The 18,416-nt window shown below is 35.1% G+C and overlaps 1 protein-coding gene across 5 annotated transcripts in view; it reads right to left on the bottom strand.

The window, feature by feature from the left end:
• Positions 1-18,416, bottom strand: part of LOC145662974 (cAMP and cAMP-inhibited cGMP 3',5'-cyclic phosphodiesterase 10A-like) — a 140,867-nt gene that overhangs the window by 2,125 nt on the left and 120,326 nt on the right. For all 5 annotated transcript variants that reach the window (XM_081729079.1, XM_081729061.1, XM_081729088.1 and 2 more), the window contains 3 exons: positions 17,266-17,432; positions 8,486-8,597; positions 5,007-5,176 (listed from right to left, as the gene is read on the bottom strand). In XM_081729079.1, the coding sequence (XP_081585205.1) occupies positions 5,007-5,176; positions 8,486-8,597; positions 17,266-17,432 (449 nt within the window). The remainder of the gene's footprint in view (positions 1-5,006; positions 5,177-8,485; positions 8,598-17,265; positions 17,433-18,416) is intronic.

Here is an 18,416-nt window from a genome sequence, read left to right as displayed (position 1 = left end):
CCAGATGTGTATTATAACTGCGGCCTAGTTCTTTATACTTGAGAAAACAAGTTTTTCGTACCACGCGAGACTGTACAATTTGTATCACTTGTTTAAAGTTGTGTGGGGTCGACGACCAGAGATTTTATTAAAGAAGAGAGGAATGCTGACTCTTAATTATTTTCGTTGTCATGCAAAAGACTAAATCAAAAACTAGAAAGCAGAAATAAATATAATCTGATCATCATCCCTGTATGGATATCTCAGCTTAGGGTTACCAATTTTCTTTTTCTGGTCAACCGGATACATGTCATAATCCAAAATCTGTCTCGACTACTTTTATCTGAACTATTTCAAAAAAATGATAAGAATTTTGCTGTCATCAAGTAGTTTCAGCTAATGTATTTCGCAGATTTTTTTTTTATACTTGCTGATACTATTCTAAATAACTTAAAGTACAATTTACATTAATACACTGTGCAATTACATTAACAACAATAAGAATTGCATATTCATGTTTTCGTTGTAACTGTCACATCCCTTTTGAGTTTTGAGTAGTTTATCTCTCAATTAAATAAGGTTAGAAAGTTAAAAAAAAGGCCTATGTTATTTCAAAGAGCTCTCGAATCAATAAATTATGAGATTATTGACAAAGGGCATTGAAATCAAACTGCACAAAAGTACAAAACAAACAGTTATTTTTGTGCTACTTGATACTCAGATTACTAAATAAATATGTTTTCTTCTTGCAGTGCTACAACACAACCTAAAAGTTTTAAGTGTTTACGATGGAATAAGTAATACTAAGTTTATTGACTATCTTATGTTTCAATCTTGTCTAGCTAAGAAAGGGAAAAATTCTACTGTTTTTAAAATTTTTAACATTTGTAATTAGTTTTTAAAATAGAACTTTCTATATAACAGCTTTTTCATAAACTCTTCGCTGCCTCCTTCAATTCAAACTGTTATTTGTTTGACACAAATTTAAATTTCTTCTCTAATTCTGCACAGTCAACAAGCTGCTTTAATAATCCATCTCTTATCTTCATTTAATATTCTAAAAATTCAATGCACGACATGAAGATATAGAAATACACTAAAAGTTCAGTAGTTTATTTCTCTTATCACCCCATTTGTGTTTCATCCTGGTGAAAATCTTTTCCACACAAAAGTGAGAATGTTAAATATATGATACATAATGTTCATTAAATTTTGATTCTGGCCACTCTAATATATTTCTATGAAGTCCTGACTTAACTACGAAATTAATTATCCGATCAATATAGAGTACATTTAGCTGAAAATACACTCTTAATTCTTGTAAATAAAAGGATCGAACAAAAATTGCCTAGCCTAACTAATGAACTGAGCAACGAACAGTAAAACCGAATTGTCTGGTAGAAAACCAGACGCTTGGCAACGCTATCTCAGTTTCACATGCTTGATATTGTCAATAAACCCTTTAAGAACAATCTACGTTTGGAGAATAACGACTGGTTGCTGAAAGGTGACCATGCACTGACTTCAACAGGAAAACTGAAGAAACCAATTGGCAAATGCTGGTTCTGGTTCAGGGATCATTACAGCAAGGAATAGCAAAGAGTCTGTTGTTAAGAGTTTCAAAAACTGCTGTGTTTAACAATATGGATGTCAAGGACGATGACATTTTATGAGGGAAAAAAAATCTGAAGAATCCAGTTTCAATTCGGAAGATGAGATGATAGATAACCACTAGAAAAAGAAGGTGCAAAAAAGACTGGGAGTTAAATCTTAAAAAGAACTTTAAGTAGGTAAATTTTGTACTGTTTATTTTAAGTTTCCATCAAAATTATCTGTTTTAAAAAAAATCTGGGATCATATTATATTCGAGCTCGTACATATTCGGCCTGGTATGGTACTTTAAGAGCAGGAGTAAGTGGATTCACAATTTCTAAATTAAGGATAAAATATCTCAGAATCTGTTTAAATTAAGATATGTTTTAATAAATCCCAAAGTAAAGTCCAGGTAGGAAAATTCTCGTCCACGAGCTTTCAGGTCGAGAATGGCCTGAAACAAGGAGATGCGTTGTCGTCACTATTATTCAACTTCGCCCTGGAGTACGCTATAAGGAAAATCAAAGATAGCAACCAGGGCCTTGAGCTGAATGGTGTTCAGCAAGTTACGGTGTATGCTGATCATGTGAGTTTAACAGGGAATGACAGGAGAACAATAGAAAAAATGTAGAGGTCCTATTAAACGCTTGTAGGGACTTGGGTTTAGAAGTAAATGCAGAGAAAACTAAATACATGGAAGTCTGTCGAGATCGTAATACTGCAAATTATGGATGCATTAAAATATCAAATAATACTTTCGATAAAGTGGATACTTTCCAATATATAGGATTAATATTAACAGACCAAGACCATATTCACGAGGAAATTAAATGTCGACTAAAAGCAGGGAATTCGTGTTATTATTCAGTTCAAAATCTTTTGTCGTTGCGAATTCTGTCGAGGAATTTGAACCTTAAAATATATAAAACAATAATCATGCCTGTTGTGCTGTATGGTTGCAGAACATGGTCGCTTACTCTGAGGGAAGAAAGCAGACTGAAAATGTTCTAAAACAAGATCCTCAGACGAATATTTGGACCCAAAAGAAACGGGAATGGTGAATGGCGGGAAATTTCATAACGAGGAACTAAATAATTTATATCGTTTACCAAACATTGTTAAGGTAATCAAATCAAGGAGGCTCAGGTGGGCAGGCCATGTAGCCAGAATGGAAGAAGGAAGGAACTCTTTCAAAGTTTTAACTGGAAGTTCAATCGGAAAACGACCAGGCGCTTAGGAAGACCTAGGCGCTGATGGGAGGACAATATTAAGATGGATCTCTAAGAAATAGGAATATAAAGTAGAAACTGGATCCAGTTGGCTAAGGATAGAAGTCAATGGAGAGCTTTTGTGAACGCGGCATTGAATTTCCGGGTTCCATAGGCTAGTTAGTTAATATATCAGAATTTGAGCTTTATAGCAATCTTTAATGTATAAAGCTACATAAAATGACTAACTGAATAAAATATAGAACTAAAAGTAGCGCGAAACGAAGTGATCACTGTGAGATATTATTACTGTGAATTGACTGCCCATCCATAACAGTATACAATGGGTGGTCAAGTTCAAAATATCATAAAGAGTTAACCAATATCTCAAAAACTGGGTCGTATTGCGTAGTCCTGTAATACTTTTTTTTTCTTTTTTTTAAAGCGAGATAGTGTGATGAGGAACTACTTACACTGTGAGGGTTGATATTGCATGATGACCTTTGCAACAGTCAACTGCACCGGATTGGAGAATAAGTTAATAATAATATGAAGGTAACCAAAAATGTTCTGTCGTTTTTTGTGGAGGTCTGTGTTTCATTGGCCCTCACACCGTGAATTGAATGTGAATGGAGATAAGGCGAAGGTCAGTTGTTGGTGTGGGTATATCCAACATACCACCTGGTTGTGGAAGCTCAGTTACACCGTGAACTTGCGTAAGGACAGAGTGAACATGGGACCTCCACAGAGCGTCATAAGGGCGTGTATGCTGTACGAGCTCAAACTGGAGTCAAACGCCACTGCAGCGGGGCGCAAGATATGCCAGGCCTTTGGTGAGGGTGTAGTGACTACGCAGACAGTGCACTGGCGGTTTAACAAGTTTAAGGACAGTGACGAAACACTCAAAGACGCATCACGTGCCGGAAGACCAACACATGTATATAATGAAGATCTTCAGGCAGCAGTTGAGGCCAAAAGTGGCCAGATAAGTGAGGAAATGGGACTACAATTCAGTGTGAGTGGAGGAACCATTCGGCAGCACCTCCATCAACTTGGGAAGCACTACAAATTGGGTCGATGTGTCCCATATGATTTGACTCCGGACCAGAAGGCAACGTGAGCAGACGCCTGTGTTTCTTTGCTGTCTCGTTTCAGGAAGGAGTCATTTCTGGACAGGGTGTTTATATGTGATGAGAAGTGGGTCCTGTACAAAGCTCCATGGCGCCAACATTATTAGTTAGCATCCCATGAACCGGTTCTAAAACAGCCGAAACCAGCACTGCACCAGAAGAATATCCTCCTGTGTGTTTTAGTGGACTGCTCGCGGCATCGTGCATCGGGAACTGCTACCAGCTGGTCAGAGCATCAATGCAACGGTGTTCTGTCAGCAGTTGAGCCATGTTCAAGAAAAACTCAAAACACCTGAATCCCAAAGGGGTCCTCCTGTTACAACGCTAAGCCCCATATGGCTAGGATGACCCGGGACACCATTCTACGCCTTGTATGGGAAACTATTGCATCCGCCATACATCCCGGACATTGCACCGTCCAATTATCACATGTTCTATTCCTTGGACCATCACCTTAGAGGACGCCAGTTCATATCCCTAGTAGAGATGCAAAATGCACTTGATACGTTCTTCCATTCACGGCCCATTAAGATCTATCGCGATGGAATCCATGGCCTTCCAGAACGTTGGCAGAAGGTCGTCGATGCTGATGGAAACTATTTTTGATCTTCCAGGCAGGGGTAAAAATGAGGGAGCGCGGGGGGACGTCATCCCCCGACCTCGAAAAAATATGTACAGTGTCCCCAAAGTTCCTAAAAAAATTGCAATGGGCAAAGATAGGCAGGGGGACGGCGTGACGTGTCATGTCGCTACCTACCGTGCCCCTACCTTTTCAGATCCACTTTTACCCTTGCTTCCAGGTACGTCTTAGGTGACATATCAATGTTCGAAGGTGGTGGGTGAAAAAGCGACAGAACTTTTTTAGTTACCTTTATAGGTCCCATCCTGTATAACGTCAGTTTTGCATAAGGATGAAAAAACCCAAAACTCTAACTCAATATTTCAAAGAAACAATTTATTTTTACTCCATAATTCTCTTTAATACTATGGCGATTCTTTCAAAAATTTTAACATTTTCCCTAGTTATTTTAAAAATTAAGTGGCGTGAAATCTACGATTTAATAATATATTATAGCTATTTAAATATAATCCTTACGTTGTGCCAATATAGAGGGGCTCTGTCTCTGGAAGAAGTTTCACCAGAAGCGTCACGCAAGGTAGACAAACGAGAGTAATGAAGTTGACCTGATCGTCTGGTATCATGTCCTTCTTTTCACGGTCCATCATAGGAACAGGACAGAGGCCTTGTTCCTTTTCAAGATCTCCCTACAAAATAACATTCACAAATATTATGTCATTTTCTTTCTTCAGAGGCATCTAGTACTTTTCTTACAAGGCATTGACAAATGACCACAAGTTTCAAATATTGCAAAATCTAGGGAGAATCAGGGAGATAGTTGTTCCATTTGCCGCACAAATATTTTTTTCTAAAGTTTGACATCTCCCAATCTCTATATTGTTTTGGAAATTCCATAACAGTTATCTCGGTATAACAAACGGTTCTGCAAACTCGAAATATTTTAACAACCAGGTCTAACGAACCGGCTAAATAGCACCACTGGTTAAATGGCGAACCGGACTGCCCTGTCTCGATCACTAGCACACGATTTCAAAATTTTGCGCAATGACCAGTTTCCCCACGAACAGTTCTATATTGTCCGGTGGAATAGGTCCTATCTCCACGCCCATCGTGCCGTTCCTATGGACTACATAGCATAGGCTTGTGTAGCTGCAATGGTTCCATCCGTACCTGCTGTACTTTGGCAAAAAGCTGAGCAATACCTCGTGCATCTCACGCCTGGTCTTAATGAATTGCGTGCCAGTTCTGTCTAATACACACTGATAGTCTTTGACTAGCAACGGTACGTTGAACTTTGTTGTGTGTCTCTTTCCTGCAAGTACTGTGTGGAGCCACTTTCCAACATGATAACGCCTGACCACATTTGGCATACAACATTCTATACTTCCTGCATGAACATAATGTTCAAATGTTTCTTTAGTCAGCGCTTCCCCTCATTTCTGGCTGACAGAACACGTCTGGTCCATGAAATTACACAATTCTTCGCACACTGGAGACCTCCCAAGCTGTGCTTTAGAAATATGTCATAGAGGTGTAGCTTGCCATACCCCAAAAGGATATGCTCCCTGACTCCTCATGTCATAGCCATTCTGGACACCCATGGTAGATCCTGGTTGAAGATACTCTTGACATGTTGCACTCTCGCGGCCCTGTCACACCGCACAGAGCTGTTGGTATAATCATGTCACAATTTACCTTAAGCTATCTATTACATCTAATACCTCTTGCCCTTCTTGGTGGTATATTTTTAGTGAGTAACAGTACATATCATATATGAATATAATATATTATTATTATTAAGCTTTTAGGAAGTCAGCAGAAATAATTATTAACGTGATAGATTCATAGTAAAATGGTAACAAATATTCTAATTCAAATAATTGCATATAATGGCACTTGGTACAAATTGCAAACGGTAAGTGACAGTGCGGTTTGATTTGTAGGTGAGAATGACAAGAATGCACCATTGTCATTCTGGGATAATTGTTTCCTTACCAGTTAATTTTGCGGGAGAGGATAAATTCATACCACTCCTAAATTGGCGAGTTACACGTGTCATTGAGTCCGTTATTGTAAGTGGTACCTCTGCCGTCACACAAGATAGATAGGACGGGCACTTGAGTCGAATCCCTTCCTATTTTTAGGAAGGTCTCGGATTAGGCTGAAGTGTACCAGGTTATGGTCAAATCGTGGGATATGATACTTAGTAGTGTTGGGACGCCTTTTGACACCGCTTGGAGGAAGTGAACTTAAATTACGCTCCAGTGCTGACAACTCGCTAGAAAAGTTCCCTTCGCTACTAGATATAACAGGCAGATGAGTTTCAACCAATTGGCTGATGACATTTCCATTGCCTCTCTTTGGAAGGATGTTAGCAATTGCCTTAGAAATGGCGGGAGATTTGCTGTAGGTAAAGACACTGAGATCACAACAGATAATCATCCGTATTTTTAAATCTTTTTTCATAAGATGCTAAAATCGAATTACATTTTCAAGAATTTCCTCGTTATCGTGCAACACGTTATCAGGTATATGACGTCACAATTAACTTACAAATGTTTCGCTCAGCAATGAAGGAGTTAAACATATATTTTAGATTATAGGATTTTCCATAGGAAAGTTACTTTTGTAAAATTTTAGTATTATCGTTTATTTTTGTATTATTTCCAAAAAAAATGTGAAAATTTTCTTATATCAACGAACGACCTTAACTGAATGCTGATATTGATGTTCGAAATTGCTTTGCGTCTACTATCTTGGTTCAAACATATCACGTGTTTGCAAATTATCTAATTAGATTGTTACCTATTAATAAAATTCTTTCAAGGATGATTACCTCTCAGCTAAGCATGTTTGTGCTTTGAAGAACTGCTAGATTCTTTGAATTCACAATAGATAAAATATAGAAAAGCATGGAACATCATGGAAAATATAAAATATGGTAAATAGATGTCCTCTCTTAAAAAATTAGATTATTAATTTAGTTATTTCACTCTAAAATAAAATTGTAACTATTGAGTTCATCAACGGATATAGGTCTAAAAAAATGTCAGAGTTCAATAAAATATTGTTTCAGTAATTGAAACTGTAAGTTGTTAATTAGTATGCGTTCTTGGCTGCGCGGAAGATCAGAGTTCGGTTCCCGGTGGTTCGAATACCATATTAAACTGTAAGGGCTAGATAGAGAAACCTCATGACCATCTGAACTGAAAAGGCACGTTAATATCTAACTAGCTTGAATCTGTAAGAAAAAGAAATGTACTAGCCCAAAATCGAGATAATTGCTCCCCTGAATCACTAGTAATTGGTTCTAAAGTTCGTTCTACCTCTCAAAATATATCTTAAGATGTTTCTGTATTTTCATGTTTCAACTAACAGTGATACAACATCAGTTGACGTTAATCTGCAAATTCCCAGGTTCGATTCTCAATATGAGCACAGGTTTCTCGGTCTGGATGCATCATTATGAGATAACTGGGAGCTAACTAATATGATAAGTTACGGAATATCTTTAGAAAGGCTCGAAGCGCCAATCTTTCAATTGAATATGTAGCATCTGACTGGTCATAATCCTTCGTAGCTGTAGCAACAAGCAGTTTAGTTTAGTTTAGTGAGTATCAGACGTAACCAATCAAAACAATTCTCTCGCAAAGTTGCTTTTATACTACCATTAGTCTCCGTCTCGTCGATTCAGTTACTGAGATAATTTTCTACTAAAGCTTGACAGTTTTTTTCAGACCTATACCTATTAATCCAACTGCAATAATTCAAATAATGGCCATTCTGAAGTTAAATATGTTTCTAATTCTAAAATATTCGTTGATTTTACAGCATCTATCAAGACATGTTGTTAAAGATTGACATCTAAATTTTATTTACTATGATTCTATATTACGCCAATTCTATGTTATCGTGTCATTATATATACATATATAATTGTACTAATTTTTTATATTAAACACTAGAATCGTTTTTCTGTTGACAAGAAAATCTACCTGATGGTAAAATTCTTCGTAAATTTTTTCAGTTATTCTTCTTGCAATATTAAATGGTTTGGCTTGAGCAGATAGATCAGAACCAGTCATCATAATGCTTTTAATTAATGTTCTGGAAAAAATAGTTACTAACTTCAGTACATAGAGATTATACTATTTGATTACTATACTATACTATACTATTTGATTATATTATTTGATTTAACAGTATATGAATTATTTTTCTAATCAATTAACGTCTCATTCTCAAATTCAAACATCTCTTTTCAAGAAAAGAGAATATATCTTTCATCAAATACTTTTGAACAAACTAGGATATAATTACTTAAAGAAGTAATAAGATGCGTATCAAATAATCATTTTTAAAAATGAGTACTTATCGAAGTATCTGAAAAGCAATCCGAACAGAAAAGTTTCAGCGACAAGTTTTCGTATATCCTAACTATATATAAAACTACATGAGCTGACATAAATTATTAAGCACTTCCTGTAGGGCTACAATGATTAAATTTGGCATGATTGTAGCTTTCCGGAACTAACCCACAGGAAAATTGTCAAAAGTGAATATTTTTAATTTTTAGGGGGTCTAAAGAGGGGATGAAAAATTTCCCCATGTTATTTAAATGGACCTTTTTTTGAACTTATAATCTCATGTTTTAGGTACTTAGAATTAGAATAGAAACTTGAAATTCGGTATGGTTACACATTTTCGTTAGCACTACCTAAGTAAATCAGTACAAGTAAAAAATTCCGACCTTAGAGTGGTTTTATAGGGAACTGAAAAATCTTTCCCATGTTATTTATATGGGACACCTTTTACACTCTCAAATTATTGAGCACTTCCTGCAGGGCTACAATGATTAAATTTGACATGACTATAGCTTTTCGGGACAAACCTACAGGAAAATTGCCAAAAGTGAATATTTTTAAGTTTTAGGGGGTCTTAAGAGGGGATGACGAATTTCTCCATGTTATTTAAATGAGACATTTTCTGGACCTATTATCTCATGTTTTAGGTACTTAGAATTGGAATAAAAACTTCAAGTTCGGTATGCTTGTACGTTTTCTTTAGCTTTACCTAAGTGAATCATCACAAATAAAAAATTCTGAACGTAAATTGGTTTTATGGGAAACTGAAAAATCTTTCCAATGTTATTTATATGGGACGTCTTCTATACCCCAAAATGTTTAGGCACTTCCGGCAAAATTAAAATGATGAAATTTGGCATGATTGTAGCCTTCCAGGACTAACCGACAGAAAAATTGAGAAAAGTAAAAAATTCCAAGTTTAGAGTGGTTTTATAGGGAACTGAAAAATCTTTCCCATGTTATTTATATGGGACACCTTTTACACCCTCAAATTATTGACCACTTCCTGCAGGGCTACGATGATTAAATTTGACACGATTATAGCTTTTCGGGACAAACCCACAGGAAAATTGCCAAAAGGGAATATTTTTAATTTTTAGGGGGTCTTAAGAGGGGATGAAGAATTTCCCAATGTTATTTAAATGAGACTTTTGCTGGACCTATAATCTCATGTTTTAGGTACTTAGAATTGGAATAAAAACTTCAAATTCGGTATGCTTGTACGTTTTCGTTAGCTTTACCTAAGTAAATCATCAGAAATGAAAATTTCTAACCGTAAAGTGGTTTCATGGGGAACTGAAAAATCTTTCCAATGTTATTTATATGGGACGTCTTCTATACCCCAAAATGTTTAGGCACTTCCGGCAAGATTAGAATGATGAAATTTGGCATGATTGTAGCCTTCCAGGACTAACCGACAGAAAAATTGCCAAAAGTAAAAAATTCCAACTTTAGAGTGGTTTTATAGGGAACTGAAAAATCTTTCCCATGTTATTTATATGGGACAACTTTTACACCCTCAAATTATTGAGCACTTCCTGCAGGGCTACAATGATTAAATTTGACATGATTATAGCTTTTCGGGACAAACCCACAGGAAAATTGCCAAAAGGGAATATTTTTAATTTTTAGGGGGTTTAAAGAGGGGATGAAGAATTTCCCAATGTTATTTAAATGAGACTTTTGCTGGACCTATAATCTCATGTTTTAGGTACTTAGAATTGGAATAAAAACTTCAAATTCGGTATGCTTGTACGTTTTTGTTAGCTTTACCTAAGTAAATCATCAGAAATGAAAATTTCTAACCGTAAAGTGGTTTCATGGGGAACTGAAAAATCTTTCCAATGTTATTTATATGGGACGTCTTCTATACCCCAAAATGTTTAGGCACTTCCGGCAAAATTAGAATGATGAAATTTGGCATGATTGTAGCCTTCCAGGACTAACCGACAGAAAAATTGCCAAAAGTTAAAAATTCCAAGTTTAGAGTGGTTTTATAGGGAACTGAAAAATCTTTCCCATGTTATTTATATGGGACAACTTTTACACCCTCAAATTATTGAGCACTTCCTGCAGGGCTACAATGATTAAATTTGACATGATTATAGCTTTTCGGGACAAACCCACAGGAAAATTGCCAAAAGGGAATATTTTTAATTTTTAGGGGGTTTAAAGAGGGGATGAAGAATTTCCCAATGTTATTTAAATGAGACTTTTGCTGGACCTATAATCTCATGTTTTAGGTACTTAGAATTGGAATAAAAACTTCAAATTCGGTATGCTTGTACGTTTTAGTCAGCTTTACCTAAGTAAATCATCAAAAATGAAAATTTCTAACCGTAAAGTGGTTTCATGGGGAACTGAAAAATCTTTCCAATGTTATTTATATGGGACGTCTTCTATACCCCAAAATGTTTAGGCACTTCCGGCAAGATTAGAATGATGAAATTTGGCATGATTTTAGCCTTCCAGGACTAACCGACAGAAAAATTGCCAAAAGTAAAAAATTCCAACTTTAGAGTGGTTTTATAGGGAAGTGAAAAATCTTTCCCATGTTATTTATATGGGACACCTTTTACACCCTCAAATTATTGAGCACTTCCTGCAGGGCTACAATGATTAAATTTGACATGATTATAGCTTTTCGGGACAAACCCACAGGAAAATTGCCAAAAGTGAATATTTTTAAGTTTTAGGGGGTCTTAAGAGGGGATGACGAATTTCTCCATGTTATTTAAATGAGACTTTTTCTGGACCCATAATCTCATGTTTTAGGTACTTAGAATTGGAATAAAAACTTCAAATTCGGTATGCTTGTACGTTTTCTTTAACTTTACCTAAGTGAATCATCACAAATAAAAAATTCTGAACGTAAATTGGTTTTATGGGGAACTGAAAAATCTTTCCAATGTTATTTATATGGGACGTCTTCTATACCCCAAAATGTTTAGGCACTTCCGGCAAAATTAGAATGATGAAATTTGGCATGATTGTAGCCTTCCAGGACTAACCGACAGAAAAATTGCCAAAAGTTAAAAATTCCAAGTTTAGAGTGGTTTTATAGGGAACTGAAAAATCTTTCCCATGTTATTTATATGGGACACCTTTTACACCCTCAAATTATTGAGCACTTCCTGCAGGGCTACAATGATTAAATTTGACATGATTATAGCTTTTCGGGACAAACTCACAGGAAAATTGCCAAAAGGGAATATTTTTAATTTTTAGGGGGTCTTAAGAGGGGATGAAGAATTTCCCAATGTTATTTAAATGAGACATTTTCTGGACCTATAATCTCATGTTTTAGGTACTTAGAATTGGAATAAAAACTTCAAATTCGGTATGCTTGTACGTTTTAGTCAGCTTTACCTAAGTAAATCATCAAAAATGAAAATTTCTAACCGTAAAGTGGTTTCATGGGGAACTGAAAAATCTTTCCAATGTTATTTATATGGGACGTCTTCTATACCCCAAAATGTTTAGGCACTTCCGGCAAGATTAGAATGATGAAATTTGGCATGATTTTAGCCTTCCAGGACTAACCGACAGAAAAATTGCCAAAAGTAAAAAATTCCAACTTTAGAGTGGTTTTATAGGGAAGTGAAAAATCTTTCCCATGTTATTTATATGGGACACCTTTTACACCCTCAAATTATTGAGCACTTCCTGCAGGGCTACAATGATTAAATTTGACATGATTATAGCTTTTCGGGACAAACCCACAGGAAAATTGCCAAAAGTGAATATTTTTAAGTTTTAGGGGGTCTTAAGAGGGGATGACGAATTTCTCCATGTTATTTAAATGAGACTTTTTCTGGACCTATAATCTCATGTTTTAGGTACTTAGAATTGGAATAAAAACTTCAAATTCGGTATGCTTGTACGTTTTCTTTAGCTTTACCGAAGTGAATCATCAGAAATGAAAATTTTTAACCGTAAAGTGGTTTCATGGAGAACTGAAAAATCTTTCCAATGTTATTTATATGGGACGTCTTCTGAGTGACGTACTCGCTCACGGCCAACTGTACGTCGCCCTTGGACATGTCCGATCAAGGGATTCAGTTGTATTACTGGTTCAGTCTGAAAGAATAATTGAAGGAACCGGTTATGTAAAGAATGTTGTATACCCACAACTTCTACGATAGTTCCTTTTAGTGAGTGATAGCTATGGAATTACCCAGGGAACAACACCATTGGACTTTCATTTCGGAGTATGATACATGTCTGCTGCAAAAATTCGTTTTCACTTATACTTGATGGTAACATAAGAGTCTACGCAAAAAAGAAATCCCTTTAAGCTTCTTTATGGAGAATGCTTGGTGCCTGTCCAAATACAAATCATATTGAACTTCATTTTGACACTATGATACGAACCTTCCCAGACACAAATACCACTCACGTTCCAGTTTTTTTAGTATACGAAAGACATGACGAAGCAAAAAGCTTTCATTCAAAGGAGTATGCGTGTAGCAGGATACCACAGGGGTGGTGTGGAAATACTACAAAGTTACAAGAAAAAGAATCGACCTTTGTCTTACAAATATGCAAGAGTTATGGTCGAACAAAAATCCCAGATTTCTTTTTTGAAAATTATAAATAAGAAAAACAATCCCTCTGAAAATGAGAATCCAACATCACCATTCATTATATAATAAGTCGATAAATTGTGGTTGACCAAACAAAGGTTGCTATAAAAAAATAAACTGTGAGTTATTAAGCAGAGTATTAAGGAGCAAAGGATGATAAATATGAGATCTGGTGATGTTGGGCCGATTTAAGGAAACATTAAGGATAAATGCACGAACATATGACATGCGAGGCCGTAGGCCGAGCAAATACGGGGGTCTGGGGGCGAAGCCCCCAGCTGGCTAAAGGCTAGTATATATATATATATATCGCTGTTAAATTTTCTTGTTAGTAATCTATTCTATCTTCTCATATCTTTATCTAGGCTCAAAGAGAATAAACATCTACGCTTTGAGAGAAATGGTTGTTAGTGATTTAAAAAAAGAAAAAAAAAAAACCTTTTACAGTACAGATGTTATTCTTAACTCTATTCTGTACAAACAACTGTTAGTGATTATTAAAACTCCTACAAAGTTTATTCTCTTTAAGGCTGGATAAAGGAAATGAGTTGATAGCATAAGCTATTAACAAGGAAATTTAACAGAACCTTATAAATTATTTCTACAATGATGGAAACTAATTTAAAAAAAAGTTGTTTTTTTTTAAGACAAACAAAAATTTTTAAGACAATAAAGATGGAGTAAACGTGTCGCTGAAACGTTGTGAGATTGGATTCCTATTTGGATGCTTAGGTAAGTACATACTTTTATTATGATTAAGCCAGAATATGATTAAACACTTCAATGTCGACAATGATTAAATTGTGTCTTCCAAAAATTAAATTCAAAAATGTAAAACTTCAAACCCTGTGAGAGAAAACTCCTTTCGATTCCTAAACACATAAATAAAAAATAATAAAGAAAAACAATAAAAATTTCCACATGTCATGTGTGATATTGTCGAGCCTTGAATATGAAACAAACTTAACATATTCTAATTGCATATCTCTGAAAAGAAGTAAAGAAGTAATTACCTGAGAACTAATTTTCGAGTTATTAATTGCAAGAGTAAAATATATTAAAATCAAATTCCTTAGAAGATGATTTAATTTCAATATTCTTTCTTCTATTTTTGCATCTGGTTTTGATGAAAGTGTGCTTGGGAATGTGTGATATAATAAAACACACCCCTTCTGTTTTTGTGATATAATAAAACTACAAACAGCAAATTATTATCCTTAATATCAAATCATAATGATTTTCATACCAAATCTTCAAAATGATCTTGTTATACCGAAATCGAAAGTTTGTAACGTCTAAGAACATTTAATTATTTAACTACAAATTCATGGAATTCACTGGTACTCACTTAAAATATACAGCAAACGAAGTCGAATATTTACGTCTTCTTAAATTACACCCTCAAAAAGTAGTGCGGGATGTTCTTTAATAGTAATTTAGTTTTTAAAATCCCATCTATGATGAATATTTCCGATCATATATTATTCTCTCATCAATGAGGGCTATGTGCCAACATTGTGTTGATGGAGAGTGAAATATAGCTTTTTATATATATAAATACATGTATAACCCTGGGATTCAGAAGATTCATCCGGAAAAACTTTGTATACATAAGGAGTTACAAATGCACTGCGATAATACTGACAACGCACATTGAGCACAATCAAAGACATATGACCCGGGAAAAATTTGAAAGTTTCGGGGGGAAATCCGCCTCTTCCGGGCTACCAACCGAAATCATCACTGTGTATAACTTTTTTAGTAAGTAAATAAATAAATTATGTACAAACTCCAATTAAAAATCCAGTCGAAACACAGATATTTAACCCTTTCGAGATGGTAACGGGTCCCTAAAGCGTTCCTAAACAGTCGAATACTAATAGAACTTAATTATGTTTGTAAGTAAATTGTAAATCTATTATTTGAATTGGTGTTAATGAGTTCAAGTAATTTGACTTTTTACAGTAAAATTTAGCGCAATCATTATTAATAATATATAATATGTAAACAAATTAAATGAAATCTTTGAGTTTTACGTCCCACGATTATGCCGGCTAGGCTAAAGGAGACGGTGATGATGACAAATGAATGAAATGGTGGAATGAAGAAAGTAGGAGTATACGGGAGAACCCCGAGAAAACCCACGCACACGGTGTTTGTCACCACAAAGTTCACTTGGCGCTGGGATCAAACCAGAGACCCAGAGGTGAACGCTCAACCACTGTGCCACCACGGTCCGATATGTAAACAAATGTTTTATTATTATTATTATTATTATTATTATTATTATTATTATTATTATTATTATTATTATTATTATTATTATTAATTATTATTATTATTTGTGTAAATTATAGCTTTTTAGTATCGTAGTTGTATTTATGTTTCTTTTATACACAAATGTCCCCGAGTTACATAAATTCGACATCGGTAAATTCATACTTATGTATGAAATTTCCGATACAAGAAGTATTATTGAGTTGTTACATATATATTTTTTTCTACAATCGACATTGTAAATGTTCTGTACCCTATTTATAAAGCATATTGTTTCGACTTATGTAAATTTCGACTTACGCAGAGCCCTGAAATTATCTATTTACGTCAGTCGAAGACTGTCCGTATATAAGTACGGTATTTATAGAGTATGTAATTTAAAGTAGTTATTTCGTGAACACGAATGACATATTTATGAATACATGTGATGTGATAGAACCCTTAATATATGTCAAATATGCCTGTGGAAATATATTGATATTCATGATACGAACGTGTAAGATATATTTCTTTCTGAAGATTGTTAAAACTTAACGCACAGAAAGGATCTATTAAAGAATTTTAGAAAAAAAAGGAAATTTGTTCATAGCATAAAAAATATTTTTTTTAATAGAAGGAAATTATATCTTACCAATATTTTAATTTTCGTATATGGATATATACCTACTTAAAACAATAATTGATTAAGGATGCTGGTTAACATTTCCGTTGTATGATCTACGAAATGTCTGGAAGCAAAACGAAAACGCTTTGAGATATGAACCTCACACGAAAACATCAAAAATATTTTACACCAACAGGGTGCACAAATATATAATTTCGGAGTTATAGGCTGCTAAAAATTGGTAGAAATGAAATGAAAAGGGTCATAACTCGGAAACGAAATGTCGGATAAAAGTCGGAAGATAAACATAATGCTTATTTGAGCCTAGAATCTATTAATGTGCCAAGAAATAAGAAACGTGTCGCAGCTTTCAGTTCCTGGCCTATCATTTTTCGTTTTTTTAGAAGATCTCATGAATTTCCTTGTATGCTTCGAAGCTAATTCTGTCGTCAGCCTTATTACACATTTACTGAAACATTAATAGAGCCTAGACTCAAAATAAACACCATGTTCTTTAACTTGACCTTGATCGGACACTTGGTTTCCGAACTATGATCCTCTGTTGTATCGTTCCGACCAATCCTTGCGAGCTTTAACTCCGAAACGGTGCATTTGTGCACCCATATTGATGTATATGTTTTGTTCACTTTTTGTGTAAGAATTCATTTCCCAAAATGTTTTGGTATTTCCGAACACTCTGTGTATAAAGTAATATATCGAGTCCACTTTAACATGAAATTGCCTTGAATCATGTTGTATTTACAGACTATAGCAAATTATTTGATTGAAGAAATCTACTTCTAAAATACCGCTTTCAGCTCTATCATTTTAAATTTATAATGAATTGTATTTGTTTATATTTTTATCAATTACCTACTGATTTATTACAACGAGCCACAAGACACTGTAATCAAACCAAAAAGAAAATAATAGCTATTATCTACCTATGATTTTTATCGTTCCAGTCTAAAGTTCCACTATCAACTATTCTTCTCAATTGGGCCTTTCTACCAAAGTACAATTGCAAATCTGTTGATATAATATTATCTCGGATTTGTTTCATTAACTCCTTAATGTCATCATATGAATAATTTTGGAATACTTTACTTTCCTGGAAAAATTAAATAAAAACATCGAAAATAGAGACTTGAGTTTGCAGATTATAAAAATTGATAAAACTAGTTATTAGTTACACATGACAAATAGAAAAAAAAACTTTGCGAAGTCAATAACCATTGCTTACAACATATTTATCAAGTCTGTAGAAATATTAATAGTTTACACATACATCATGCATGATTCAAATATGCACTATGTGGTATTACACTAAAATAGAACGACAAATTTATAAAGGTCGAAAACGAGAGAGGTTTGTAGTGAATTATGTTGGGTTGGGGCGATTGAAAAAAAAAAAAAACAGTATCTGGTTACTCAAAGTAATTTCTAGCTGCAGCCGCACAGTTTAAAGATCGCTCAGACTAGATTCCACGACGAAAGAAGTCTGGAATTTGCGATGCAAAGATGTCAACCCCACGATGCACCTTCTGGAAAGCCTATACCGTCTTTTGAGTGACATGTGTATCGTGCAACATGAGGACACCATGTCCATAGAACATTGCTGGACTTTTTAACAAATTTGAAGTACATTTCATGAAGTTTAGCACTCTAATGATCCGCAATGACGATTTCGCTTCTAAGAAGAAAGATATGGTGGATCCCTACCACCACAGTAATAATAATAACACCTTCTGTGAGAGCAGATTTGTTTTGAAACCGTCTTGGACGTTAATTACGATTCAACCACTGTCCTAACCATTCACGATTGTCGTAGTAATTCAGTGTTTCATCAGAAGTGGCAATCCAATACAGAAAATCTTTCCCGGTATTCCGTACATTCGGGGAACTGTACATCTCTAGACAGCGATCATTGTTGGCTGGTGTGGCACCCATAAGTCCAACTATTCTACCTTACGGATTGTGTGCAGCCGCCGAGCGACAGTAGTATGGAGTATGCCTAACTCGTCTGCAATTGCACGATCACTTTTCCGAGGGACCTCTTCAGCACATCAAGACATGCTGTTGGTCGATGGTTGTG

Source organism: Thermobia domestica, chromosome 1 (genome assembly GCF_964235325.1).
Source record: "Thermobia domestica chromosome 1, izTheDome1.hap1.1, whole genome shotgun sequence".
Lineage (NCBI taxonomy): Eukaryota > Metazoa > Arthropoda > Insecta > Zygentoma > Lepismatidae > Thermobia > Thermobia domestica.
This window is presented reverse-complemented; position numbering and strand designations above follow the sequence as displayed.